The 22,868-nt window shown below is 46.3% G+C and overlaps 3 protein-coding genes across 3 annotated transcripts; all 3 read left to right on the forward strand.

Annotated features, from left to right (window-relative positions):
• The first annotated feature begins 285 nt into the window (after window positions 1–285).
• Window positions 286–8,681, forward strand: LOC127316517 (uncharacterized). Its single transcript, XM_051346932.2, has 2 exons — window positions 286–1,672; window positions 7,929–8,681. Exon 2 carries the CDS (start codon window positions 7,996–7,998, stop codon window positions 8,419–8,421), a length of 426 nt encoding a protein of 141 aa, XP_051202892.1. The 5' UTR covers window positions 286–1,672; window positions 7,929–7,995; the 3' UTR covers window positions 8,422–8,681.
• A 1,310-nt stretch (window positions 8,682–9,991) lies between these two features.
• LOC127316516 (PTI1-like tyrosine-protein kinase 3) lies at window positions 9,992–14,776 on the forward strand. Its single transcript, XM_051346931.2, has 9 exons — window positions 9,992–10,206; window positions 10,598–10,719; window positions 11,451–11,686; window positions 11,808–11,934; window positions 12,073–12,346; window positions 12,650–12,782; window positions 13,232–13,318; window positions 14,215–14,407; window positions 14,511–14,776. Exons 2-8 carry the CDS (start codon window positions 10,641–10,643, stop codon window positions 14,356–14,358), a joined length of 1,080 nt encoding a protein of 359 aa, XP_051202891.1. The 5' UTR covers window positions 9,992–10,206; window positions 10,598–10,640; the 3' UTR covers window positions 14,359–14,407; window positions 14,511–14,776.
• A 967-nt stretch (window positions 14,777–15,743) lies between these two features.
• On the forward strand, window positions 15,744–19,132 carry LOC127316515 (biotin synthase, mitochondrial). The gene is made up of 6 exons (XM_051346930.2): window positions 15,744–16,035; window positions 17,503–17,682; window positions 17,884–17,990; window positions 18,133–18,338; window positions 18,440–18,579; window positions 18,683–19,132. The coding sequence occupies exons 1-6, from the start codon at window positions 15,841–15,843 to the stop codon at window positions 18,992–18,994; spliced, it is 1,140 nt and encodes a 379-aa protein (XP_051202890.1). The 5' UTR covers window positions 15,744–15,840; the 3' UTR covers window positions 18,995–19,132.
• The last annotated feature ends 3,736 nt before the right edge of the window (window positions 19,133–22,868 follow it).

Raw genomic sequence — 22,868 nt, forward strand, 5'->3', positions numbered from 1 at the left:
GGTTTTTTATATTTGAACATTTTCTAATTTAATTTTTTAAAATATTTCTATTTTTCGAATCTGAAAAATAAAAGTAAAAAAAGGAAACAGAAAAAACGAAAGAAAAACGAAAACAGAAAACAGAAAAAAGAAAACAGGAAAAAAAGAAACAGAAAATAAGAAACAAAAAAGAAAAAAGAAAAGAAAAATCGAAAAAGGAGGCAGCCCGCACCTAACTGGGCCGGCCCGTACCGCGCGCGGGGTGTGCGGCGCGCGGTACGCGCCGACCTGGTCGGTGTATAGGGTTTGCCCCTGGCGGCGCGAGCGAGCAGCGGCCCTGTTGCGAGCGCCCCAACCTCCACTCGCGGCGGCGCCGACGACAGACGCCGCCCGCGCCACCGTTGACGCCGTCTGCCGCACCATCTCGCGGCCACGCAGTGAGCATCTCGGTCGCCTCCTTCTCCCAAGATCCCTCCGCCGCCTTATTCTGCCAAGATCCCTCCGTCGGCTCCTTCTACGAAGATCCTTTCCTGCGCCCTTCACGCCAAGATCGCTCCATCGTCCGTCTTCTCCGACACCGAGCTGGGTTTCTATCCTCTAAGTTATATCCGCACCGTTACCTTCTCTCCTCATCTGCTGGTAGATGTGGACCTGGTGCCGTGAGATCCGTCCGGCTCTTCACCTAGGGTTAATTGATTGATGAGATAGATTCAGCTAGCTGTGGAGGTGGTCGTTTCTCTCAGCTCACATTTAGATCAGATTGGCTTGTACCTGTACCTGGATAGATGTTCACTTGCTTGAGACATATGCTTTATGTGTACAAAGCAGCAATATTTTCGTATGCATCAGAAGCTATACAATTTTGAATGGGACACCCTACTTGTCCACAACACTTCTTTTAGTTCGTGATTTTATCATAAAACCAGGGTTTTTTGTGATTGCTGTTGCATGTATGTGAGGATTACAACACATCATGGCAGAGCATGTATCCCTGTGTCAACACATAGTAGTGGCTGAATCTTAGCTGAATTGATTTACACTGTCAACACATTACACTAGACGAAGTTGCTCATAGCAATAAGAGCATAAGGAATGATGTGGTTTTCAGGATGCGTGGACCTTAGACACATATCATCCCCAGCCTTCCCTTTCAGCACATATCATCATACACGCTGGACCTCCTATCCTCTCCCAGCAATATGCCACTGGGGTTAAAAACTAGATGTTATTTGAACAGTTCCCTGTGGAATATGATGCCGCTGGGGTTAAAAAGTAGATGTTAGTAGTATTCCCGTAATCAAATATTGATGCTTTAGTAATGTGTTGAACAGTTCCCTGTTTTGAACAACTATTAATTTTATCCTTCAAATAGTAGCATAACAGAAGATTGCGTTGTTCTCAGAATCAAATATGATTGATGAACTAGGGTGATATACTTGAAGATTCAAGTTGACTGTCTGTACTGGTTGTCTGAAAATCAATCTCAGTTTTTTTGTTGCTTAACCTGATATTAACAGTAACGTATGGTAATGGGGTTGCTATATTTAAATTCCATCTACATTTTTATATAGGGGGATGTGCTGTTGTAATATAACTGTAATATCTATTTTTTTATAGGAACCTGCAACTTTTGTTCTAGTTGGAGTGGACGAACCACCGCCATCTTAGGACCCAGTCAGCACACCTGATTTTGGTATGTGCATTGCCTCCACTATTTTGCAACTACATGCTGGATTTATTGACACAAACCTAGTGTCTTATCCCTGTGCTTGCCGAACAGTAAAATTGAGAAGGAGATTGATGAGGAAGTGGATTGAAGTGTTTTTGGTGGACCGGGTGGTTCCACCCAAAACCTGTGGGTTAAGACACCACAAAACTCCAGAAGACCCCCCCCCCCCCTACCGAACAGGGCCCTATGGAGTTAGTTCCCTGGTTTAATTAGTCCTTGCAACCAAACAAGCCCTTAGCGGCGCACAGGTTCCCAGTTATGCCCCTGAAAAATAACATTTTACACATAGATCCTTTAGAGCCCTTGCCCCTCTTTCCTTAGTGGTTCTCGATCCCCTCCTGTCCAGCCGTCCTCAATCGCCCCGCACCAGGGCCAAGCGGCCGCCGCTGACCGGAAACACGCCTCGGAGCTGCCTCGCCGGCCACGGCACCAAACCCCTTCTCCCAGCAGAGCTATGTCCACCTCCGCCCGACAATCTCCAGCTCCTTCTGCCGACCTCAGCCTCGTCATCCTGCTCCGGGTGACCTCCACGGTGGCCTCAAACTCCGCCTACCCCTCTGCCGTCTGTGCTTGCGCTGCCGTCTCTGCCTCGACCTGGACCTGCACTCCCGCCCGAAGCACGCCAACTCCTGCCGTGAGGTTGGTGTTCAATGGCATACTGCAGTTTTATTGCAATAATTTTACGGATATGATAGCGAGGGGAATTGTACATGGATGCAGTTATATATGATGCACTGATTGTTGGTGTATTCAGTTTTTTTTTTTTGTATATCCAAAGCATGTTAGGCAGTGCAAATGAGATGCAGTTTTTTTCGTTTATGAGATGTGTACATGCCAATGCTTGATGTTAATGCTCAATAGATGGATGAATGTCTAAATGATAGTGATCAAATTTCAGAAGGCACAAAACGATTGTGATAAAAGTTCAGAAGCCAGAAAGTTAATCATGTGTGTAGATGACTGTGATGCAAATTCTCATTAGATGGATTAATCAGGGCACATATGAGTACAGGGCATTAGGTCTTTCCACACACAAGCCAGAAAATAAGCACAAGTAAGGAAGAAAATGTTCGTGTGTAGATAATAGTGATAGAACTTCACAAGCCAGAAAATTAATCATGTCTCGATGACAATGATGCAAATGCTTGTGATACTTCTGTGATTACGACCTACCTAGATTGTGATGTATTGCGGTTTATCTGATAGGCTCTTAGAAGTTTGGTTTAAGCTAGGATTGTTGGCTCCTGTGAACATTGAGGGTTTTGGCTGTTCGTTCAACTCATGGGTAGTTGAACAAAAATCTATTTGGGGGAAATCTTACCGATGAAAAGTTTGTGGAGCCTATGTTTTGACATATTGTTATTTGATAATGCTTTGACATCTAATTTGGTAATGATTTCTTTAGTAGTATAATCTTTAGTAGCATAATACAATATGGTTTGGTTTGGGCTCCGCTCCTACCTCCCACCTCCCACCCTCCCCTTGCCTAGCCTAGTGCCGCCGCCGCCCTCCGGAAACTCTCCCCCGCCTCCGATGGCCTTTCCGACCCCCACCCACGTCTCTGCCACGCTGACCGGCACTTTGCCTGCCGTGGGGATGGAGGAGAAACGCTGGCTCGGTGACCTCGACAGCCCGCTCTCCTCCTCCTCGACTGGCAGCGCCGCCGTCCAGCAGGCCTTCGTGCCGCCTCGACGGCGGAGGCGGAGGCACCACGTCGCCGCTTCGCCGCTTCTCCATTCCGCTTCCCCGAGTCGTCAACCGCACCGCCGCTTCGCCGCCGCCTCCCCCGTGGCTACCTGAGCCCTCCTCTGGCCGACTGCAATGCCTTAGAGTCCTTGAGGTAGGTGGCCGCGCGCTGCCCAGCTCCGGCACCTACTGTGCCCTCTCGTGCCGCTCCTTGTGTGGACGTCGACGGGTTCGAGCATCCGGTTGGTTGTTACTACCGGCGCCAGAACCGACGCTCCGCCACGCCACCGTCGCCGCCGCCTGCTCCTCCCTCGTGGTCGGTGCCAGTCCACCTGTGGGGGCTGTGCTTCAACTGATGTCGCCCCGATCACATGGCCGCGGATGGACCGCTGGTACCCCAGCAGGTGCCTGCGTTGCCACGAGGAAGTCCACCGAGCCGCGGACATCGCGCTATGCTTGCGTGACAGCTCCCTGCCCACCATGGAAGACTCAAGGCCTGCGCAGCGCCGCCGCGCGAACTCGCCTCTGTCCTCGCGCCCAGTAAAGCCTCCACAAGCGCCTGGCCCGGAACCACCTGTGACCATCCTGGCGCGCCGTCCTCACAGCAACGCCCAAGCCGCCCGTGGAGCACCGGGCCAGGGTGAGCATGCACCTGCGCCCACTCGCACGGCGCCGGCCGCCGCCCCAGCAAACAACCAGGTCGTCTCCTTCCCCTCCGCTAACGTCGCAGCACAGCACGCGCCGCCAAGCTTTGAGGAGCTCATGCAGCATAGACCCGATCGTGCACTCTGCTACATCCACCGAGATCTCCTGCCACCCCCGAAGCAGAAAGCGCCCTGGTGGACATCGTGACAGTCATGATCGTTGGATCCCGGCCGCCGGTTTCACGTGCCCAACTTGCACCAACTTGCAGAGTTCATCGCGGCTAGGTTCAGCATCGAGTCGGGCACTTCTACGACTTCACTCCCGAGGATTTTCTCGTGCACTTCTCCAACAACAGCGATCGGAATCGCACCCTCGCCACCTCCGGCATCCTGTCCGTGCCGGCGTGCAAGTGCACCATCAAGCCCTGGACCCGCCAGGCTCACGCCCTCGCTAGCACCTTCCACTTCAGGGTGGTCATCGACATTTTCGGCATGCTGGCCAACGCATCTCGCCTTGGCACGGCGAGCTCCATCCTGGTGCCTTGCTCCGTCTTCGAGCGCATCCTCACCAACCGGACAGACTGGTCCAAATTCCGGGTGGCGCCTTGGACCCTGGATCCCACCACGATCCCCTCCTCCAGTGTTTTCTTCGTTTAGGGGCCCTCTAACAATGCCGTCGGCAATGACATCGAGCTGAAGATGCTCGCATACGACATATCCGTCAAGGTCCAAGAGGTTACTTCGGGTTAATGGCCCACCGCCGCCCCCTCCGCCACTGCCTTCTGGTAGCCGTGGGGACGGAGACCCGCGTCACGAGCATCGCCGTCAACCCTGTGAGGATAGCTCCTATCATGGTCGTTCAGTGAACAATAACAACAACAATGGTCGCAATTGTCGCTTCGGCTCCCAGGCCAATGGTGATGCCCCTCCAGATCGTGGCCACGGCCAACCTCTATTGATGTTTCATCTTCTTCTTCCTCGACTCCTCGTCTTGGTAGCGCACACGGTTTTGCTAAGCTAAACAGAGCTCTGATCACCTTGCTGCCTAAGAAGCAAGATGCCTCCACCGTTCAGGATTATCGGCCCATTAGTTTGGTACACTGCATTGCGAAGCTCATCTCCAAAACCATGTCCCGCCGCCTCGCCCTTGTTCTTCCGACCCTGGTATCCCCGAACCAGTCAGCATTGATCAAAGGAAGGGCAATCCATGACAACTTCATGCTCGTTCAACAGCTGGCCAAGTCGTTCCACGCCGCCAAAGCACCCACTGTACTGCTCAAGCTTGATATTGCCCGCGCCTTCGACACGGTCTCATGGCCATTTATCATTGAGCTGCTTCAACACCTGGGCTTTGGCAACATATGGATAAACCTGGTATGTCTCCTGCTCTCCATGGCCTCCACTCGCATCCTTGTCAACAACATCCCTGGTGACGAGATTTTCCATCACTGAAGGTGTTTGGCAAGGCGACCCTCTGTCCCCGATGCTCTTTGTGCTGGTTATGGAAATCTTCCATCTTCTCATTGACTTTGCTGCTCGCCTGGGTCTGCTGGCCACGCTACCTGGAAGCCGTGTAGCATGTCATACCTCTCTCTACACCGACGACACGGTCGTTTTCATCAAACTCACCATTGCTGACTGTGAAACCATTAAAGAACTGCTGCAGCTGTTTGGTATGGCGACTGGCCTGCACACAAACATCCTCAAGAGCTCGGCCATGCCCATCCGTGCAGATCATCACAGAGCACTTGCTATGCCCAGTTAAGGACTTCCCCATTCCCTATTTGGGTGTTCCCCTTTCTATTTGGAAGCTTCGTGCTCAGGACCTGCAACCGCTGATCGACAATCTACATGACAAACTGTCTGGTTGGCGTGCTGGTTTGCTCTCCAAGTGTGACAGACTGGTTCTTGTCAAGTCTGTTCTGTCTACAACCCCCATCCACATCATGCTCGCCACCGACATTCCCAAGCCAATCAATGAAGCAATTGTCAAATGCCAAAGATCTTTCTTCTGGGAAAATGGGCGCGACGATGGCGGTGGCAGCTGTGCCGTGGCATGGAATGACGTCTGCCGCCCGACTGAGCTTGGTGGTCTGGGAGTTCTGGATATCTAGTGTATGTGCTGGGCTCCCCGGGCCAGATGGCAATGGCTAAGTCGCTCTGATACAACCAACCCCTGGGCCAGCTTTCCAATGAAGAGTAACAAGTTCATAAGTTCATAAACTCCCTGGTTCACGCTGCAACATTTGTGAACATTGGCAATGGCAACAGGGCTTGTTCTGGACTGACCGATGGATCACAAGGCAGAGCATCTCCGACATTGCACCTGAGGTCCTCGCCGCTGTCAACACACATGCTCTCAAAACCCGGAAGGTTGCTGCTGCCCTTCCTTGGAATGCATGGATCCAGGACATCTCCGGTGCTCTTTCTGCTGACGGCACCTGGTCAATCTACTTGAATCCCAGCAAATCACTTCTGACAGCGAAGATATATCATATGGCACCTATCCGCTTTTGGAGAATACTCCAAATCATCTTACATGACTCTCTTAGAAGGAATGGTGACCTGACCCCATCACAGCGCAATTTGGGACTGCTGGGCACCTCTAAAGTGCCCAGCACGACGCTTGGTTATGCCATGGGCTGTCAGACAACAACACTTGAGTGCTTTGTGATCAAGATTCAGAGTCCATCGCGTACCTCACGACGCAATGTTCCTTCTCGTAGCAAGTTTGGTTTGACGTCTGCAGCAAACTCAACCTTCTGACCTGCATGACCGCAATGATGAGTTCAACAATTGGTTTGCGACCACTACTGTGAATGCACAAACTACAGTCCAAAAGGGTGCTAAATCTATCATCATCCTTACCATGTGGAGGCTTTGGAAGGCCCGAAATGATGCAATCTTCAAAAACAGAACACCCAACAGGCATAACCTGGTTCTGTCGATCCTAGATGAGGCCAATCTGTGGATGGTGGCCAGCGCAAGAGCTCTACGTCGACTACCTGTACATGGTAGACCTCCTGACGATAATCTAGCCCAGAACCTGTAGGCCTAACTAAGTTAGCCTTGTAGAGTTTTTTGTTTATCTCTAAACTTCTTCGTAGCCTTGCTACACCTTGTATGCTCCCGTCTTCTCGACGGCTTCTTCTAATATATAATGGTACGCATGCTTTGGCATGTGTTCGAGAAAAAAATCTATTTTGATATAATGATCAGGTTTTCATACTTGTATCCTTTCTTGTGTTTGAATACTTCTATTCTCTATGTAACCAAAGGTTAATCTGAGATGGGAGTGTGAACAACAACACGTATCAGATTTGCTGATGAACTAGGAACTTTAGACAATGTAGTGTATTTCCTGGTCATATAATTGATCTTTTTATTCTGTTTGAATACTTGAATTCTCTATGTAACCAATAGGGTAATCTAACCAGAGGGATCTCTGATGAATGAATTACGATATCAGGCGGCTGTAGTCCTAACTGTTTTTATTTTGTGGCCCATAGGCTCTGGACTTCAGAAAAAAATAGAGCCTATATCTATTAGAACTTTTTGTCAAAGTTATAATATCTAGTTAGCTAGCAAAGAGTTGGACAGAGTAAGATAATTCCCCTACGTTTCCTTCTCGAGGCAAAGGAAGAATGCGCTGGTAATTTATGACCCCTTCACTATTTGTATGTAATGTGTTTGCAGTCCTTTAATTTTCAAATTTTTATAAATCATCTGGGTTGTCTTCAGTTGACGTGCAACAGCGTTTAGGTCGTATTTTAGGAAAAGCTTGATTTTCCTCTCTTGATACTTTCAGTTAAGAGCATTTTCTCTTGTCCTTTAACATGTATTCATATAGTTTTACTTATTGTGCAACCTTTATTTTGTTTGTGGGGCAGATTTCTTGGAGTTGCATGTTTTTGGGAACCAAGTATTACTCAACGTGATTAGGCTCTGGTTCATATCATGGATCAACAGCCCAAAGACGATATTGATATTTTTGAACCAACGGTGACCTTAGATCAAACACATTATCAAGAGGGTTATAAAAATGGCTATGATGATGGCTTGGTGTCTGGAAAGGAAGACGGGAGGCAGGTTGGTCTAAAGATGGGTTTCCAGGTTGGTGAAGAACTGGGATTCTATAAAGGTTGTTTGGATGTGTGGATGTCAGCAATTCGCCTTGATCAAGATGCATTCTCAGCTCGAGTCAGAAAGAACATGGAACAACTAGCTGCACTACTGAGCAACTATCCTTTGTCTGATCCAGAGAATAACCAGGTTCAAGAAATGATGCAGAACATCAGGATGAAATTCAGGGTTATCATGGCAAGCTTAGGAGCAAAATTGGACTATGAAGGTCGCCCCACATCTTCTAAGGAAGACTTTTAGGATCTGTAGTCTGTAGCTGGTTTAGCATTATGGATAGGCTCCTTGTGGATTATCAAATCTCAGTTACCACTTTGAAAGTGATTTTTGATATCAATATCTTTGCCTTTTGGTTTTGTGGTTGTGATGTTCCGTTTCATGAATATGGCTATAGACATGTAAGGACTTACGGTGCTAGAGATAGCTGAGGGTACCTGAAGCACTACTGTATCTAAGTATCTAAGGTCCACTTCAACTTTAAGAAATTTTCAGTCATTTTTCTATCTTTGCCTGGTCTTCTCTTTTGAAGGTATATTTATTTGTAGCTGTACTTTTACTGTCACTTCTCTCACTTGACCATTGAGAAAGGTCGATATAATTGTTGAGTAGATGATTTACTTCATTATACTCAACGATATAGATATTTTGTTACAATCACTCTTAAGAGAAGGTGTGGGCCTATTTGCATTACCCTCAGGGGCACTTTGTTTCCCTGTACAATCTCATTCAAAACTGACAGGGGCACTTTGTTTCCCTGTACAATCTCATTCAAAACTGATATTATTCAGCAAAACGAACTGCTGCTGAACCATAGGCAAGTGGATAAGAAAGAATTAACTTTCTTTTCTCATATAGAACAACGCAGAACCACATCGTTGTTTGATTGAGATCATACTGAGACCTAATGAAGAGTACCGGAAGAGGTCACCAACATTGTTACCAATTGGTTATTACTCACATGGCACAATCACACCTGGCTGCATTTCTGAATATCGTGGTAGCGCTCAGTAATATCTACAGCGTTTCTGAATAATACCCCCAATGCAAGACAGGGGTTTATCAGAGGCAAAATCATGGTCATCTCTTGCATTTGTTGGTCGTCTGTGGCCAGAAGGTTCACTTCACAAAACTATAAACCAGTTGTGTTGAAAGAAAATGGAAGGACAGTGAACTTATTTTACCCCAAGAACTCCAGAATTCAAGGCTGTTTACCAATGCATGGAACAATGGGCAGAGGTGGATTGCCATAGTTTGCGGCTTGCTTGGGACCGCTTCTACGCGGGTTGTGGTTAATGGGCTGCCCGGCGGCTTAGCGAAGCTTGGCTGTCGCGCCCACCGACCAACGCTCGAGTAGGGTACTTGTATAGTTTAAATTCAGTTATTCTTCATTCAAACCTGTAATATATAACAAAGTTTAAATGAAAATTTGTGTTCTCTAGTGGATTCAGCACGGCCAAAATAGCCGGTTAACATGTGTGGACAGGCAGTTAGATGATTGGGCTGCCAGGGACGGCGATTCCATAATTCGATCCTTACTCCCAACAAGTGCACTGAAACTTTGTCCCGGAGCCGATTGTACGCTACCAGGACCTGGCCAACCGCAGAATCGCCACCAAATCCAGAGCCGGCACACTCAATCAGTTGACAGCAATGATGAATCAATTAAATAAGTCGAGTGATCGTCACCAAACACGGTTCAGTCCGGACGGCGCGCGGCGAGCTGGAAAGGAGGAGGATACAGAGCGGAAAAATCGTTTCTTTTTTTCTTTTCTTCTGGTTTAGCTTTATTATTAAGCTAAAAACAAAATCGGTGCTAAATGCTCGCTTGTCATCATCATCGCCAGTCGCCACATTCGCCGCCACCTGCTACTCCTCTTCCTCTTCCTCTTCCCTTCCCTTTCCTTCCTCGCCGCCGTCCCAGAATTCAGATAGCTCCTCAGCTCAGGGCCGCCTCCTCTCCTCGAGGTCCCCTCCTCGCGCCGCCGCCGTCTATTTCGTGCTAACCCCGCGCCGCCGCGCGCAGCAGAGGTGAGTCGCGCCCCCTCCGTCGTTTGAGTTTTCACCAGGTTACTTACTTGGAGTTGGGACAGATTAATTTCTCTGCCAAATGCCAATGCGTGCCGTGCGAATGAGAGTATCGTGTGCAGTGGAAGGTTTTCATCCCCTGCCAGATTCAACTTGCTGAAGGTTGCTTCATTGGGGAAAAAACTGAGGGTGGGAGGGATGGCCGAATTTTATGAACCCGGTGATAACAAGCCATGCCACCTGTGCAGATAGATAGTTCGTACTCCGTACCGTGCACCATAACAAAGCAGTCTCCTTCTATGTTCCCCTCTTTTTATCTTTTGTGTTCTAGTTGATTTGCTAGTATTAGCCTGACCGTTTGTGTTGGTGTCAAATCTTGTTGCCCATGAGGCAGGGAGAAGAAGTAGCCAAAAGGAGAAACCGCCCAATAGGCCATTATGCGGCGGTGGTTTTGCTGCGCCCATGTTGACACGCCGTATCAAGAAGAATTCCCGAACAGTCCTGAAAAGGCAAATGGTACGTTTCTCGTTTACTGGAAGATCATGTCTCTATCATGTCCGTGCACAGTTCGCATTTGTTACATCACTCAAATGGCTGTTTGTACCATCAGGAAGTGATAATAGGAACTGTGCTTAATTCACCCATGCTGGATGATAGATCTTGTATCAGATGAGGGGTATTTCCAGTACAAGGAACATACTTGACTCACTTACAATCTGTTTTTGGGTTATTGATCAACTAAAACTCCATTTCCCTCCTAACATTATGATAGAAAGCCATTTTTTACAGTACAGACTGTACAGTATATAAACACGTACTGAAATGTTGGCTACATGCATTTGCTAGCTATATATAGTAGATAGTTGACCGAAACAGCTAAAGTGTACTGTCATATGGGTTGTTATCTAACTGCCACTTAGACTGTCCTTTTTGGTGAACAACGTGATAGTCTAAGTATGCAAGGTCTTCACTGAAGCTTCTATGGTACAGTTGAGCATCACTGATTAGTTGATTATTCTTGATGATTGAACTATTGCAGAGTTCAGTTACTTTCTTTTCAGTGGCACCGTATTTCATAGAGTAGTTCACGATAGTTGTTCAAGGAAGGAGTAGGTGATATCATATGTCTTTTTCTCGAATGTAGGTGATGTCATATATCAACGCATTCTGCATAATGTGTCTCTGTAACTTTGTGCATTCTATACTTCCTCTGCTGACACCATAATCATTTCAACATATGGGTTCAGGTAATGGTTTTACTCAAATCGGCGATCATGGAAAAGCACCTCCCTCCATTGAAGTACCTGAATTATCATTTGATGAACTGAAAGAAAAGACTGATGACTTCGGGTCAACAGCTTTGGTTGGTGAGGGTTCATATGGAAGAGTGTATTATGCTGTTCTAGAGAACGGGACGCATGTGGCTGTGAAAAAGCTTGATACTTCAGCAGACCCTGAGCCTGACGATGAATTTATAGCACAGGTGTGGTTGCCGTGTATATAGCTATCTGCAAACATTATGGCCTTACTAATGTAACCTTATAAGTTATCGACAAATATCTTTGACCAATTGTTATGGGTCTTTTCCCCTTCTCTGGATGTAGGTTGCAGTTATCTCAAGATTAAAACATGAACATTTTGTGGACATGCTTGGGTACTGTTTGGAAGGAGATCAGCGCTTATTGGCCTATGAATTTGCCACTATGGGCTCTCTACATGATATTTTGCATGGTATTTAACTAGCAGACACATATGAGTTGACATAAAGCTAATTCAAGGTTGTATGCATGTTCTTGACATGCATCTTGTTATCGAAGCTACACAGATATATAACTGCAAATCCATTTTGCACTTTTGCTCTTTCAACAGGAAGAAAGGGTGTCGCAGGTTCACAGCCTGGCCCAGCACTTGACTGGATGCAAAGGATCAAAATTGTTGTGGATGCTGCAAAAGGGCTTGAGTATCTTCATGAGAAAGTCCAGCCTTCTGTAGTCCATCGTGACATACGGTCTAGCAATGTTCTTTTATTTGAGGACTACAAAGCTAAAATTGCAGACTTCAACCTTTCAAATCAATCCCCTGATATGGCTGCTCGTCTGCATTCTACCCGTGTCCTTGGAACGTTTGGATATCATGCTCCCGAGTAATTATTCGACTTATACATCTTGAATATGTTTATAGTTTTGTATAATATATTTGCGATTGTGATCCTAAGTAATACTATGCTGGGATTTTGCCTAATCATCGCTGTAAGCAAGCATTCTAGTGGATTTTATTTTTTGTGTTTTGGGACTAGAATATTGGCCAAGTGCAAACGAAACCTATAGTTGAACAGATAACTGAAGTTTCTTTTAATTGTTACTAGTGTTTAGATACTCAATTCTGATATGGGAAACTGCAATTCTCACCTGATTTCAGCATATAAGAGTTGCCTTATGCAATGCAGGTATGCCATGACTGGTCAGCTGACGCAAAAGAGTGATGTGTATAGCTTTGGGGTTGTTATTTTGGAGCTCCTAACCGGAAGGAAACCAGTAGATCACACAATGCCAAGGGGACAGCAGAGTCTTGTTACCTGGGTATGTATGCATTCCTTTATTTTGTTCGCCGTATTATTCCACAAGATTCTGCTCTCGAAGTTGAGGAGAGGATATAATGGACTCAACTAAGACTGAATCTTACACCCATGCCGAAAACACACCATTTTCACAGGACATACGCTATAACTAAGTCTGAATCTGACAGCCACACCAAATCACTTGAGTTTTCTGGCATTAGTTGCAGTCATGCAGGTTCTCTAGTTCTCCATCACATATTTGTTTCGGGTAATGTGTAAGCAGTTCTGCACATATCTGGATAACTTCATTTGATTTTTCCCCGACAAAACATAAAATCCCTACTGTTTCGCTTTACTGATGTGCCAAAGAACAAATAAAGATATTACCAATGAAGTTAGTTGGATGTAGTGATGCACTTTGTACATATAATATTATTTTGTAGACTGATTTGTTATTCATTTTCATACCAGGCAACACCACGGCTTGGCGAAGACAAGGTGAAACAATGTGTTGATCCAAGATTAAATGGAGACTACCCTCCAAAAGGAGTTGCCAAGGTATATCTTCCTCCCTCCTCCCCAATGCATATGTGCATGTGAAGCGTCTTTTTTTTTCGTTAACTCACTTTTGCATGTGTATAATTTTGCATTAAAAAGAAAAGCTGCTGATGGCGAATAGGTACAAAGCCACACAAGGTGGCTGCGGCCAGATGACCCAACTGAAAAAACAACACTCTGTACATAAAGCATGGTGATACTCCTAAGATGGTTTCTATTATAGGAAATGGATGGACATTTCTCAGCTTTGCTACAATATTGTTGAAGATACTTAGGGAAAATCTGCATTGCTTGCACTAGATTTTGAGTTTTGATGGGCATTACATGCACTAGATTTTAGGTTTTGTTGGAGGAAATGGGTGGACATTTCTTAGCTATGATAAAGTATACTTCAAGTTTCTTTGTGTTGCTAGGGAAAATTTCCATTGCGACCACTAGATTTTGGTTTTTGTTGGGCATTACTTGCACTAGTTACTGGGTTTTGTTGGATGGAATGGGTGGACATTTCTCAGCTTTCCTAAAGTATTCTTCAAGTTACTATATTACTAGGGAAAATCTGCATTGCTAGCACTAGTTCCTTTTCTATTAGGAATCAATGGAGATTTCTGAGGGCGAGCCTGGCACAGTGGTAGAATATCTCCACTTGTGTCCTGAAGGTCCTGGTTTGAATGAACCTTTTTGGATAAATAGAATGGAAAGGCAGCCTAGAAATTCCCTTCCCGAAACCTCACAATGTGTGGGAGCTTTCGGCGCTGGATACGTCCTTTAATCGATGGACATTTCTCAGCTTTGCTACAATCTTCAAGCTACTATGAGTTAGAGAAAATTTTCATTGCTTCCACTAGATTTGGGAAATCCCAACCTATCAACTGATATTTTCTTTGCTATCGGTGCAGCTCGCGGCAGTGGCAGCTCTATGTGTGCAATACGAATCAGAGTTCAGACCCAGCATGAGCATTGTAGTCAAAGCACTGTCGCCCCTTCTTATAAATAAACCACAACAGCAACCGGCAGCTCCAGACACACCTTCAGATGGTTGACAACATGTGCAATGCGAGGTCCATGTAAAGGGATACCTTTTTTTCGTTGGTACGTCATTTTTCGCAATGTTCTTGCCAACATTTATATGTTTCCTTGATCAGAATGTATCTGAAAGAAATAAAATAACACGTCAAGTTTATCCGTCATGTAGGTTGCTCTGGCATCGCTTGTCCATGTTTCTTGTGGTCCTCAAGGACTAGCGGTCAACTTGTGTTCTTGTGTCCTTTCCATCCATATGGTTGCTCTGTGTTTTGTGTTCTTCGAGAAGTACTTGATGCTTCTTTTCACCTTGTAATTGGGTTTGCTCATACTTGGATCTCAGTGGTTAATGATGCCTTAATTCTTTGAGTTTGTGTTCTAGTAGCATTCATAGATTCAAACGCCACTGTTAATAATAAAGCTTTAATTCTTCGAGCCCATCGGGCCCTAATCTTCTCATACATTTCGGTGACGACTTATGCAGCTATTCAAAAAGGTTATTCTACCTCGTGTATGTCTTCTGTATACTGTAATCAATGGAGGGAAATGGGGACGTGAAAAGTAAAGATATAGGCGACGACTTTGAATTATCTTGATGCAACTTGTAGTTTTAGTCGGGGAGCGCTGTTGTTTACATTTGTTTATGTATATATCCTCAGTCGATCGGATTTAAATTGTTTGATTTTTCATGAAATCAATTCGTTTGCGTAACAAAAAGAAAAGGAAAACACAACCTAACCCGACTTGTTTAATTTGAATTTAGCGGTCAGCACGTGCTCGACTAACACAAGCAAAATATGACGTGTATCATTGTGAGACCATACAGCTTATAGCAAACTCTGCACACAGATTGGCTCATGTGGAGTGATGGATCACCGCCGTCACCGGTACCGGTAGCCACCTAACGATAAGAAGTAGCTACGGGGTAGCTCACCTACACTCCCCTGTTACTGACAGATGGATTTCCGGATATGTCTTCTGTTTTTATTACTACCTCTATTTCGATGAATATTTTAAGGAGAGCTTTAACCGAAAAGGTTAAGCAAAATAATTAAATATATTTTACGTAATTGGTATCGTTGGATTCGTATTGAAAAAATACTTTCTAATGATATTAGTTTTGTACCAACAACTTTTATATATTTGGAGTAATTATTGAAAAAAATACGAAAAGCAAAGACGCATTTATCCATTGGAATGGAGGAGTACTAATTAAGTCTAGTCCAGATGCTTAAGATTCCTGATGCATTTGATCAGTGAAGTTTCCTTGTAGGAATGTAGGATTAGGAATTGAAGCTCCTACTTCTATGATTGGGACTTGAAGTAGCTTTAGCTGCCAGTTTTCCAGGAATACGCTATGCTTGCAGGAAGACGGGAATAGGTTCTGCAGCAGCAGCTACAGCCTACAGGGCCAAATTCGCACGCTCCCTCGGCAGTATCGCCTAGTGTAGCTGCTGCTGCCTCTCCGTCCAGTTCCGGCCAGCTCGCGCGCCGCGCCGGCCATGATGCTGCTCGCGCGCAGCCTCCGCTCCCGCCTCCGCCCCCCGCTCGCCTCCGCCGCCGCACCGTTCTCCTCGGTGTCGGCGGCAGCGGCGGAGGCGGAGCGGGCGGTGCGGGACGGGCCCAGGAACGACTGGACCCGGCCCGAGATCCAGGCCATCTACGACTCGCCGCTGCTCGACCTCCTCTTCCACGGGGTACGTACGCACGCCTCCTTGAGCTTCCGTCTGTTGTCCCCTGTTCCGAGCTGGCAACGATGGAAATTTCAGAGTGGTTTCGGGCTCTCAGCTCTAGATTCGGTGCCAGGATTGCTCCATTTGCGAGCTTTGGATTGTGGCGAGTAGATGGGGAGTCTAATTGGGCTACCTTTCTCATATATTTTGGTTTAGATATTTGTCTTTCTAGTGACAGAGTGGCGGATTTTTGTTTATCCTCGTTCTTATCAAATAATCTGGAGACTATGCCGTGTCCAGCTAACACCACTTGGACTTAGTACTAGTAGTAATATAATATCAATCAGTAGTGTCAAATTGAATAGGGTTTCATACTTGATGTTGGATTTTAGCAGAGATTTTCTCGGTCATGCTTGATGTCCAATTAGAAAATTACCATTGACATAAAAGGTCATACTAAGTACTACTCCCTCCGTTCCATAATTCTTGTCGTGGTTTTAGCTAACGGAGGGAGTACTTGATAAAGTTTCGATATCGAAGCTTGTAAATGGTTTAGTATTGCCACTCTCATGATCTAGACTTGTCTAAATTTGGATGTATCTAGATAGATCCAAATTTAGAAGAATCTAAAACATCCATTATGGGATGGAGGGGATACATCCAAATTTAGAAAAATCTAAAACATCCATTATGGGATGGAGGGGATGCATCCAAATTTAGACAAATCTAAGACATCCTTTATGGGATGGAGGGAGTCCTATTTTAGAATTTTCTACAGCTTTATTCCGAGAGAAGATTTTTAAATGCTTAATGTCTTGCCAATAAATGATAGCGCATTCATTTGAATCTTAGATGTCAATCTTTCGTGTTGATAATTTTTCATAAGGATAATCTATTTATTTACTTGGTAATCTGTACTGTACTGGCAATAGGAAAGTACTGTCCCCAAGGACACTGAGGGACGATAATATGGAAATTTGCATCAAGGATTTTGCATACATCATATTTGGATGCTTAGATTATCTCACCTTTAGGAGGCTTTATTTCGTGGGAATGGTTTTTTTTAGGTATCCGAGTTCATATGATTGTACCAGGAAAGGATACACCTTTTCTTAGATCCTTAATTTCTTACTCTTTAATGATAGATGGTATTCATTAACAAACTTCGCATGAGTAGAGTAATGCACAAGTCAAGATATTAGGTATAACAACACTACTCATTTGATGTAAAACCGTAACGGTTCTGATCAACTTGGCTTGTCACAGCTTCACCACATGGATAGGTAAGCTTAGTGCCTTTGTGTTGGTTATATATACAAATGGGATACAGTGTGAAATCATTGCACTTATTTGTTGTTCTGTTCAGCAAATTCACCACCTGTTCCTGTAGCATCATTTCATCCTAAGGAAGAACTGTTACCTTTGTTCCTCATAGAATAAATCTTAGTTGCCTGTCTTCGTTTAACCAGATAATATTGTCATCTTTTGTAGGCTCAGGTCCATAGGAATGTTCATAAATTTAGAGAAGTGCAGCAGTGCACACTTCTGTCAATAAAAACTGGTGGGTGCAGTGAAGATTGTTCATACTGCCCTCAGTCTTCAAGATACAGTACTGGACTGAAGGCTGAGAAATTGATGAAGAAAGACGCTGTCCTAGAAGCAGCACAAAAGGTACTGTTTGTGTAACGATTTCCTGACGGTGAACAACTTCACTTGTTCAGTTTTCAATTCTTGCAAGTGACGATCTGAGTCTTTTCTTGATGACTTTGAACTTCTCTTTATGGTACATAGAAATGTTGGATCTATTGCTATCACAGTTCACAGATACATGCTTAATTATCATGTAACTTCTTCTGAATTATTGCCTCTCAGGCAAAGGAGGCTGGGAGCACCCGATTTTGCATGGGAGCGGCATGGAGAGAGACAATCGGCAGGAAAACAAATTTCAACCAGATTCTTGAATATGTCAAGGACATAAGGTATTTATTGAGAAAGCTAGCATGATAGAATTAGTGTGTACACATATTCGATCACACTGCATAGAATATGAGGCGATATTAGGATAAATGCAGTTACCTTTATCATATATTTATTTTAATAATTAGATCGATATCTGTGCAGAGGTATGGGCATGGAGGTCTGTTGCACCCTGGGCATGCTAGAGAAACAACAAGCTGAAGAACTCAAGAAGGCTGGACTTACAGCATATAATCATAACCTAGATACATCAAGAGAATATTACCCCAACATTATTTCTACAAGATCATATGATGATAGATTACAGACTCTTCAGCATGTCCGTGAAGCTGGAATAAGCGTCTGTTCAGGTGATTATGCTTAAATCACTGACAATTCTAACTTCCATTGTGTGAGACTGAGTTCCTATGTGTCTTTGCCTCTTTAGTAATGCACAACTTCCTGTTTTCAGGCGGAATTATTGGTCTTGGAGAGGCGGAGGAAGACCGTGTAGGGTTGTTGCACACGCTGGCTACTTTACCTACACACCCAGAGAGTGTTCCTATCAATGCACTGATCGCTGTCAAAGGCACGCCTCTTCAGGATCAGAAGGTATGTCATGCAGTTCATTATTTTCTGTAGGTTAATATGCCAAAACCTATTGTAATACAGACTTGTATACTAATTTTGTTTGCTAACTAATGCACAATATCAGCCTGTGGAGATATGGGAGATGATCCGCATGATTGCCAGCGCACGGATCGTGATGCCAAAGGCAATGGTGAGGCTCTCGGCAGGGCGAGTACGGTTCTCCATGCCAGAACAAGCTCTCTGCTTTCTCGCGGGGGCCAACTCCATCTTCGCCGGTGAAAAGCTCCTCACAACTGCGAACAATGACTTCGATGCGGACCAGGCGATGTTCAAGATCCTTGGCCTAATTCCCAAGGCTCCAAACTTTGGCGACGAAGAGGCCACAGCGGCTGTTGCATCATCCACGGAGAGATGTGATCAAGCTGCTTCTATGTAAAATGCCGCGGTAGATTCTCGAGACCACATCCGGTGCAAAACTAGCACCATTATCTCCAGCTAGAGCATTGTATTGTAGGGATCATTATATTTTGTAGTAACATCAGATTGATCCAAATAAAAGTGGGTGTTCTTTTCATGGCCTTCCCGGGCACTGTCGGCAGTTGTGCCGTTTTGTTTTCAGTCAGGCTGCTGCGCTGGGAATGTTCCTATAAATTTTAGTGCAAATGAATTTAAGAAAAACAAAAATCATATGATTTACAAGCGTGAATAAAACATATCACACAGGAAAACTTTCAATTAAAAATCTGCCAATCAATCTGAAATCCTTTAAATCAAACTCTTAAATATAAACTAGCAAAAGTTGCCTGTGTGTACTGGGAGATAGAAAGATCAAAGTTTTTTCCCTAATTCGAAGGACCCGCATAACCCTAGGCTTAATTTGGCCTTTAATATAAAAATCTTTAATTTTTTATTAGGTATAGTTTTTCCTTTTTAATTTGGTATTCATTTAATCTACTATTTTATTTTTTTATAAAAAGAATATATTAATAACAAAAGATACCATGCAACAGCGCAACACCCTAATGGCAGTACGGATGCACACAACCAAAAAAATAAAAGAAAACTAAGAAAGAAAAGTCCCGCTATAGTATCTCATGCCTAGAAACAGTAATACATCCACCCCCTAAACAACACCTGAAATACAGACTCTCCAAAAGCGATGCCTGTAAGAAGGGGAATAATGCACCAGAGCCGTCATCATCCGATCAAAGATCTTAGGTTTTCACCTTGAAGATAGTCCCCGCTCTCAAAATAATACCTTCAACAAGGTCATTGTCAGGCACAACCAGTTAAGGCCAGATCTTGGGTTTTCACCCGGAAAGATAGGACTCTAAACTGCACCTGTGCTGTCACCCCCACTTTCATACCACAGCTGCGAATCCCGGAACACCAAGCAAGTTCCTCAACATCGCGGAGACTTTAACTGTCGTTGCCTAATCGACGGTACCCTGGAGGAGGGATCCTCACGAGGGGGAGAAGAAGTAGGGGCCATTGGGCGGAGTGCACACGGGACGGTGGTACGCGATTTACCCAGCTTCGGAACACCTGCACGAGGACAGGGCCTACTGCTGCTTGTCTGGAATTATCTGGGCGCTTTCGCGATGTTACAATGAGTTGAGGTTCTGCCTCTAGGGCTCCCGTGATCCGGCTTATAAAGGCGCACGGATCTAGGGTTTACACGGAGAGTCCTACCCGGATACAGGTCTCCTAACTACGGTACAATGTCTTGCCGTGTACGCCAAGGATCCGCCCTTCCATCTATGTCGTGCCGGATCCGGGTCCCTTAATGGGCCTCCGTGGATCCGGGTTCCTCCTCAATGTCGGTTGGATTCGGCTCCCTGCTCCTGTTTCCGCCTCGCTAGTCCATCATGGTCTCTGACAACATTGGTAACGCGGAGAAACTTGAAGAACTCCAACTTCACATTTTCTTCCTTTTCCAACTTATAGCCGGAAAATGCTCCCATCCTGTGGGACTTCATCCATCGACGATCCGAAATACGTTTCCGGGTTACTCCCCTGCTTGCGAATGAGAGCCAACTTACCTTCACGCAATTACCCGGAATCTTAAAAGACTCAAATGGTTCCGCCAATTCTGGCGCCATTTTCGCGCGATTTGTGCGGTAACTTATCTCTAGCCATTTTTACCGTTTAGGGTTTAGGACACGTGTCACGCATCCAACGGTGCGACGCTTGCGTTCCGACCACAGGATGCGGAGCACGAATCTCGTCCCGCCGGCCTATAAATATCCGCCGTCGACGCCTTAACCCTCATTCACCCCCCCTTCACCTCTCTGCCGAGCGCCGCCCCGAGCTCCCTCTCTGCCGTGCCGGAATCTCGCCGGAGCTTCGCCGGAGCTGCTTCGCCGCCGCGTCGAGTTCATCCTGTTCTTAACATCAGCGAGCCACCGCGCGGAAACCTCGTCGCCGGCGACCCCGACCACCGCAGAAGCCATTACGGTGAGTTCTCGAACTTCGCTCTCGCGCCGTAGTTGGTAGGGATGAACTTGGGGAAGACGATGCTGGATCCGACTAAAGAACATTTTCCGCCATTCGTCTTTTCTTCAGATGTCTTCAACGACTCCGCCTCCAGCCTCTGAACCGATCCTGGCCACTCCAATCTCCTCCGCCCCTCCACCTTTCGTCCCAGTTAAGCTGGGTCCTTCAAAGGATTCTGGCAAGGAGACTGAAGGGACATCTGCTAACCCGGAGAAGGCTTCCGGAGAAGATCAGGCGGATCACAAGGCGGAAGAGATCGCCGCCAAAAAATCAAAGGCTCGCCAGCGAGACGCTGAAGCCAAGGGAAAATGGTGGCCATGCACCACCACTAAGATGGAGCTAACGAATCTCGAGGCGGAGGGCTTCCTGCAACCCGGAAGCTGGAGGTCAGTTCCTAATGCCTTAGCCCCAGCTCCGGAGGACAACGAGATGGTGCTGACGAAAGCACTGGTGGAGCGGGGCTTTTCATTTCCGCCTTCGGACTTCTTCCTGGAGATCCTGAAGGTTTATGGGCTCCAGCCCCATAACATCTCTCCGAACAGCGTGCTTGCGATCAGCAATCACGTCACCCTCTGCGAGGGCCATCTCCGGGTAACTCCCGAGCTCCCCCTGTTCAAATACTACTTCACTGTCAAGAAGGAGAGGATCCGGAACTCCACCGAGCTAGCAACATGCGGATCCATCACCTTCATGATCCGCCCAGGCCGCGTCTACCCCCACACCGACCGCCATGAATCCGCGCGGTACTGGTCTGGGGGCTTCTTCTATTTGAAGGACGTTTCCGACCCGGCGAGCACAAGGAAACTGCCGCCGTTCAAGAACTGCCCCGCCACCGAGCTTCCGACATGGACGCACTGCCCTCACCTCTCCGAGTCGCCCCAGCTCACACGCGCCGTAAGGCGGATCTGCAAGCTAACGGAGGAGGGGCTGACCGGGAAGGACTTGACCCTTTCCTGGTTCACCAAGCGGATCCAGCCGCTCCAACACAGGGACCAGCTGATGTTCCAGTACACAGGGCGCGACGACCCAATGCGCGCCACAAAAGACAATCTTTCTGCCGACGCCATCGACAAGAGGATCCAGCTCCTCATCAAGACTCCGCGTGAACTTCACGTTCACGTGTGCAACAAAGACATTCACATGAATGGCTCCGGAACCGCGGTACATCGTCTTGGCTTTAGTCCATTGTTTTCCTTCGCATTTCAAACTTTTTGTCTAAGTGTTTAACACTGTGCACTAGCTCGAGGCCCTTGAAGAGAGCGAACTCGGAACTCTCCTTCGGGTTCCCACCACTGGCAACACGGATCCAGAGGCTGCATCAGAAGCGGAAGCTCACGAAGCTCCGCGCCCTCCTAAGAGGAAGAGGCCGGCTCCTTCCAGCCCCGCCGCTAAACGCGCCCGCGAAGTGCCTAGCACTGCGGCCACTCGGAAAGCGGAGGCGGAAAAGAAACGCCTCAAGCTGATTAACACCAGCAACAAGGGGCAGCCAGCCATCCAGCATTTCTTCAAGCCTTCCGGGTAAGTGTCTGTTTCCGAGTTCCAAGTTCTGGCTTCACAAGTAAACCTTTACTTAATTGTCATGCTTTTTTCCTTTTACTGAAGTTCCGGAAGCCAGCCCCCCAAGGCTCCAAAGGTCTTGAAGAAGAAGGTCAAGCCGTCTCCGGCTTCAGTTCCTGTTACTCCTGAGGTGGAGATCCCACCCAAAGCTTCGTCTGCCTCCAAGCCGGATCCCAAAGATGTCATCAACCTTGATGACCTTCCGGAAGATCCCGCCGACCACGGCGATTCCGCCAAGGGTGCCTCCTCGTCTGCTC

The sequence above is a fragment of the Lolium perenne genome, chromosome 7 (assembly GCF_019359855.2).
Source record: "Lolium perenne isolate Kyuss_39 chromosome 7, Kyuss_2.0, whole genome shotgun sequence".
Classification (NCBI taxonomy): domain Eukaryota; kingdom Viridiplantae; phylum Streptophyta; class Magnoliopsida; order Poales; family Poaceae; genus Lolium; species Lolium perenne.

What these genes read in the sequence shown, in the direction of transcription:
- LOC127316515 (XM_051346930.2), top strand. Translation starts at nt 15,841, where the DNA reads ATGATGCTGCTCGCGCGCAGCCTCCGCTCCCGCCTCCGCCCCCCGCTC. An exon ending in TCGACCTCCTCTTCCACGGG is followed by an intron (nt 16,036 to 17,502) that starts GTACGTACGCAC and finishes CATCTTTTGTAG; the next exon opens with GCTCAGGTCCATAGGAATGT. An exon ending in CGCCTCTTCAGGATCAGAAG is followed by an intron (nt 18,580 to 18,682) that starts GTATGTCATGCA and finishes GCACAATATCAG; the next exon opens with CCTGTGGAGATATGGGAGAT.
- LOC127316517 (XM_051346932.2), top strand. Translation starts at nt 7,996, where the DNA reads ATGGATCAACAGCCCAAAGACGATATTGATATTTTTGAACCAACGGTG.
- LOC127316516 (XM_051346931.2), top strand. Translation starts at nt 10,641, where the DNA reads ATGCGGCGGTGGTTTTGCTGCGCCCATGTTGACACGCCGTATCAAGAA. An exon ending in ACGATGAATTTATAGCACAG is followed by an intron (nt 11,687 to 11,807) that starts GTGTGGTTGCCG and finishes CTCTGGATGTAG; the next exon opens with GTTGCAGTTATCTCAAGATT. An exon ending in AGCAGAGTCTTGTTACCTGG is followed by an intron (nt 12,783 to 13,231) that starts GTATGTATGCAT and finishes TTTTCATACCAG; the next exon opens with GCAACACCACGGCTTGGCGA.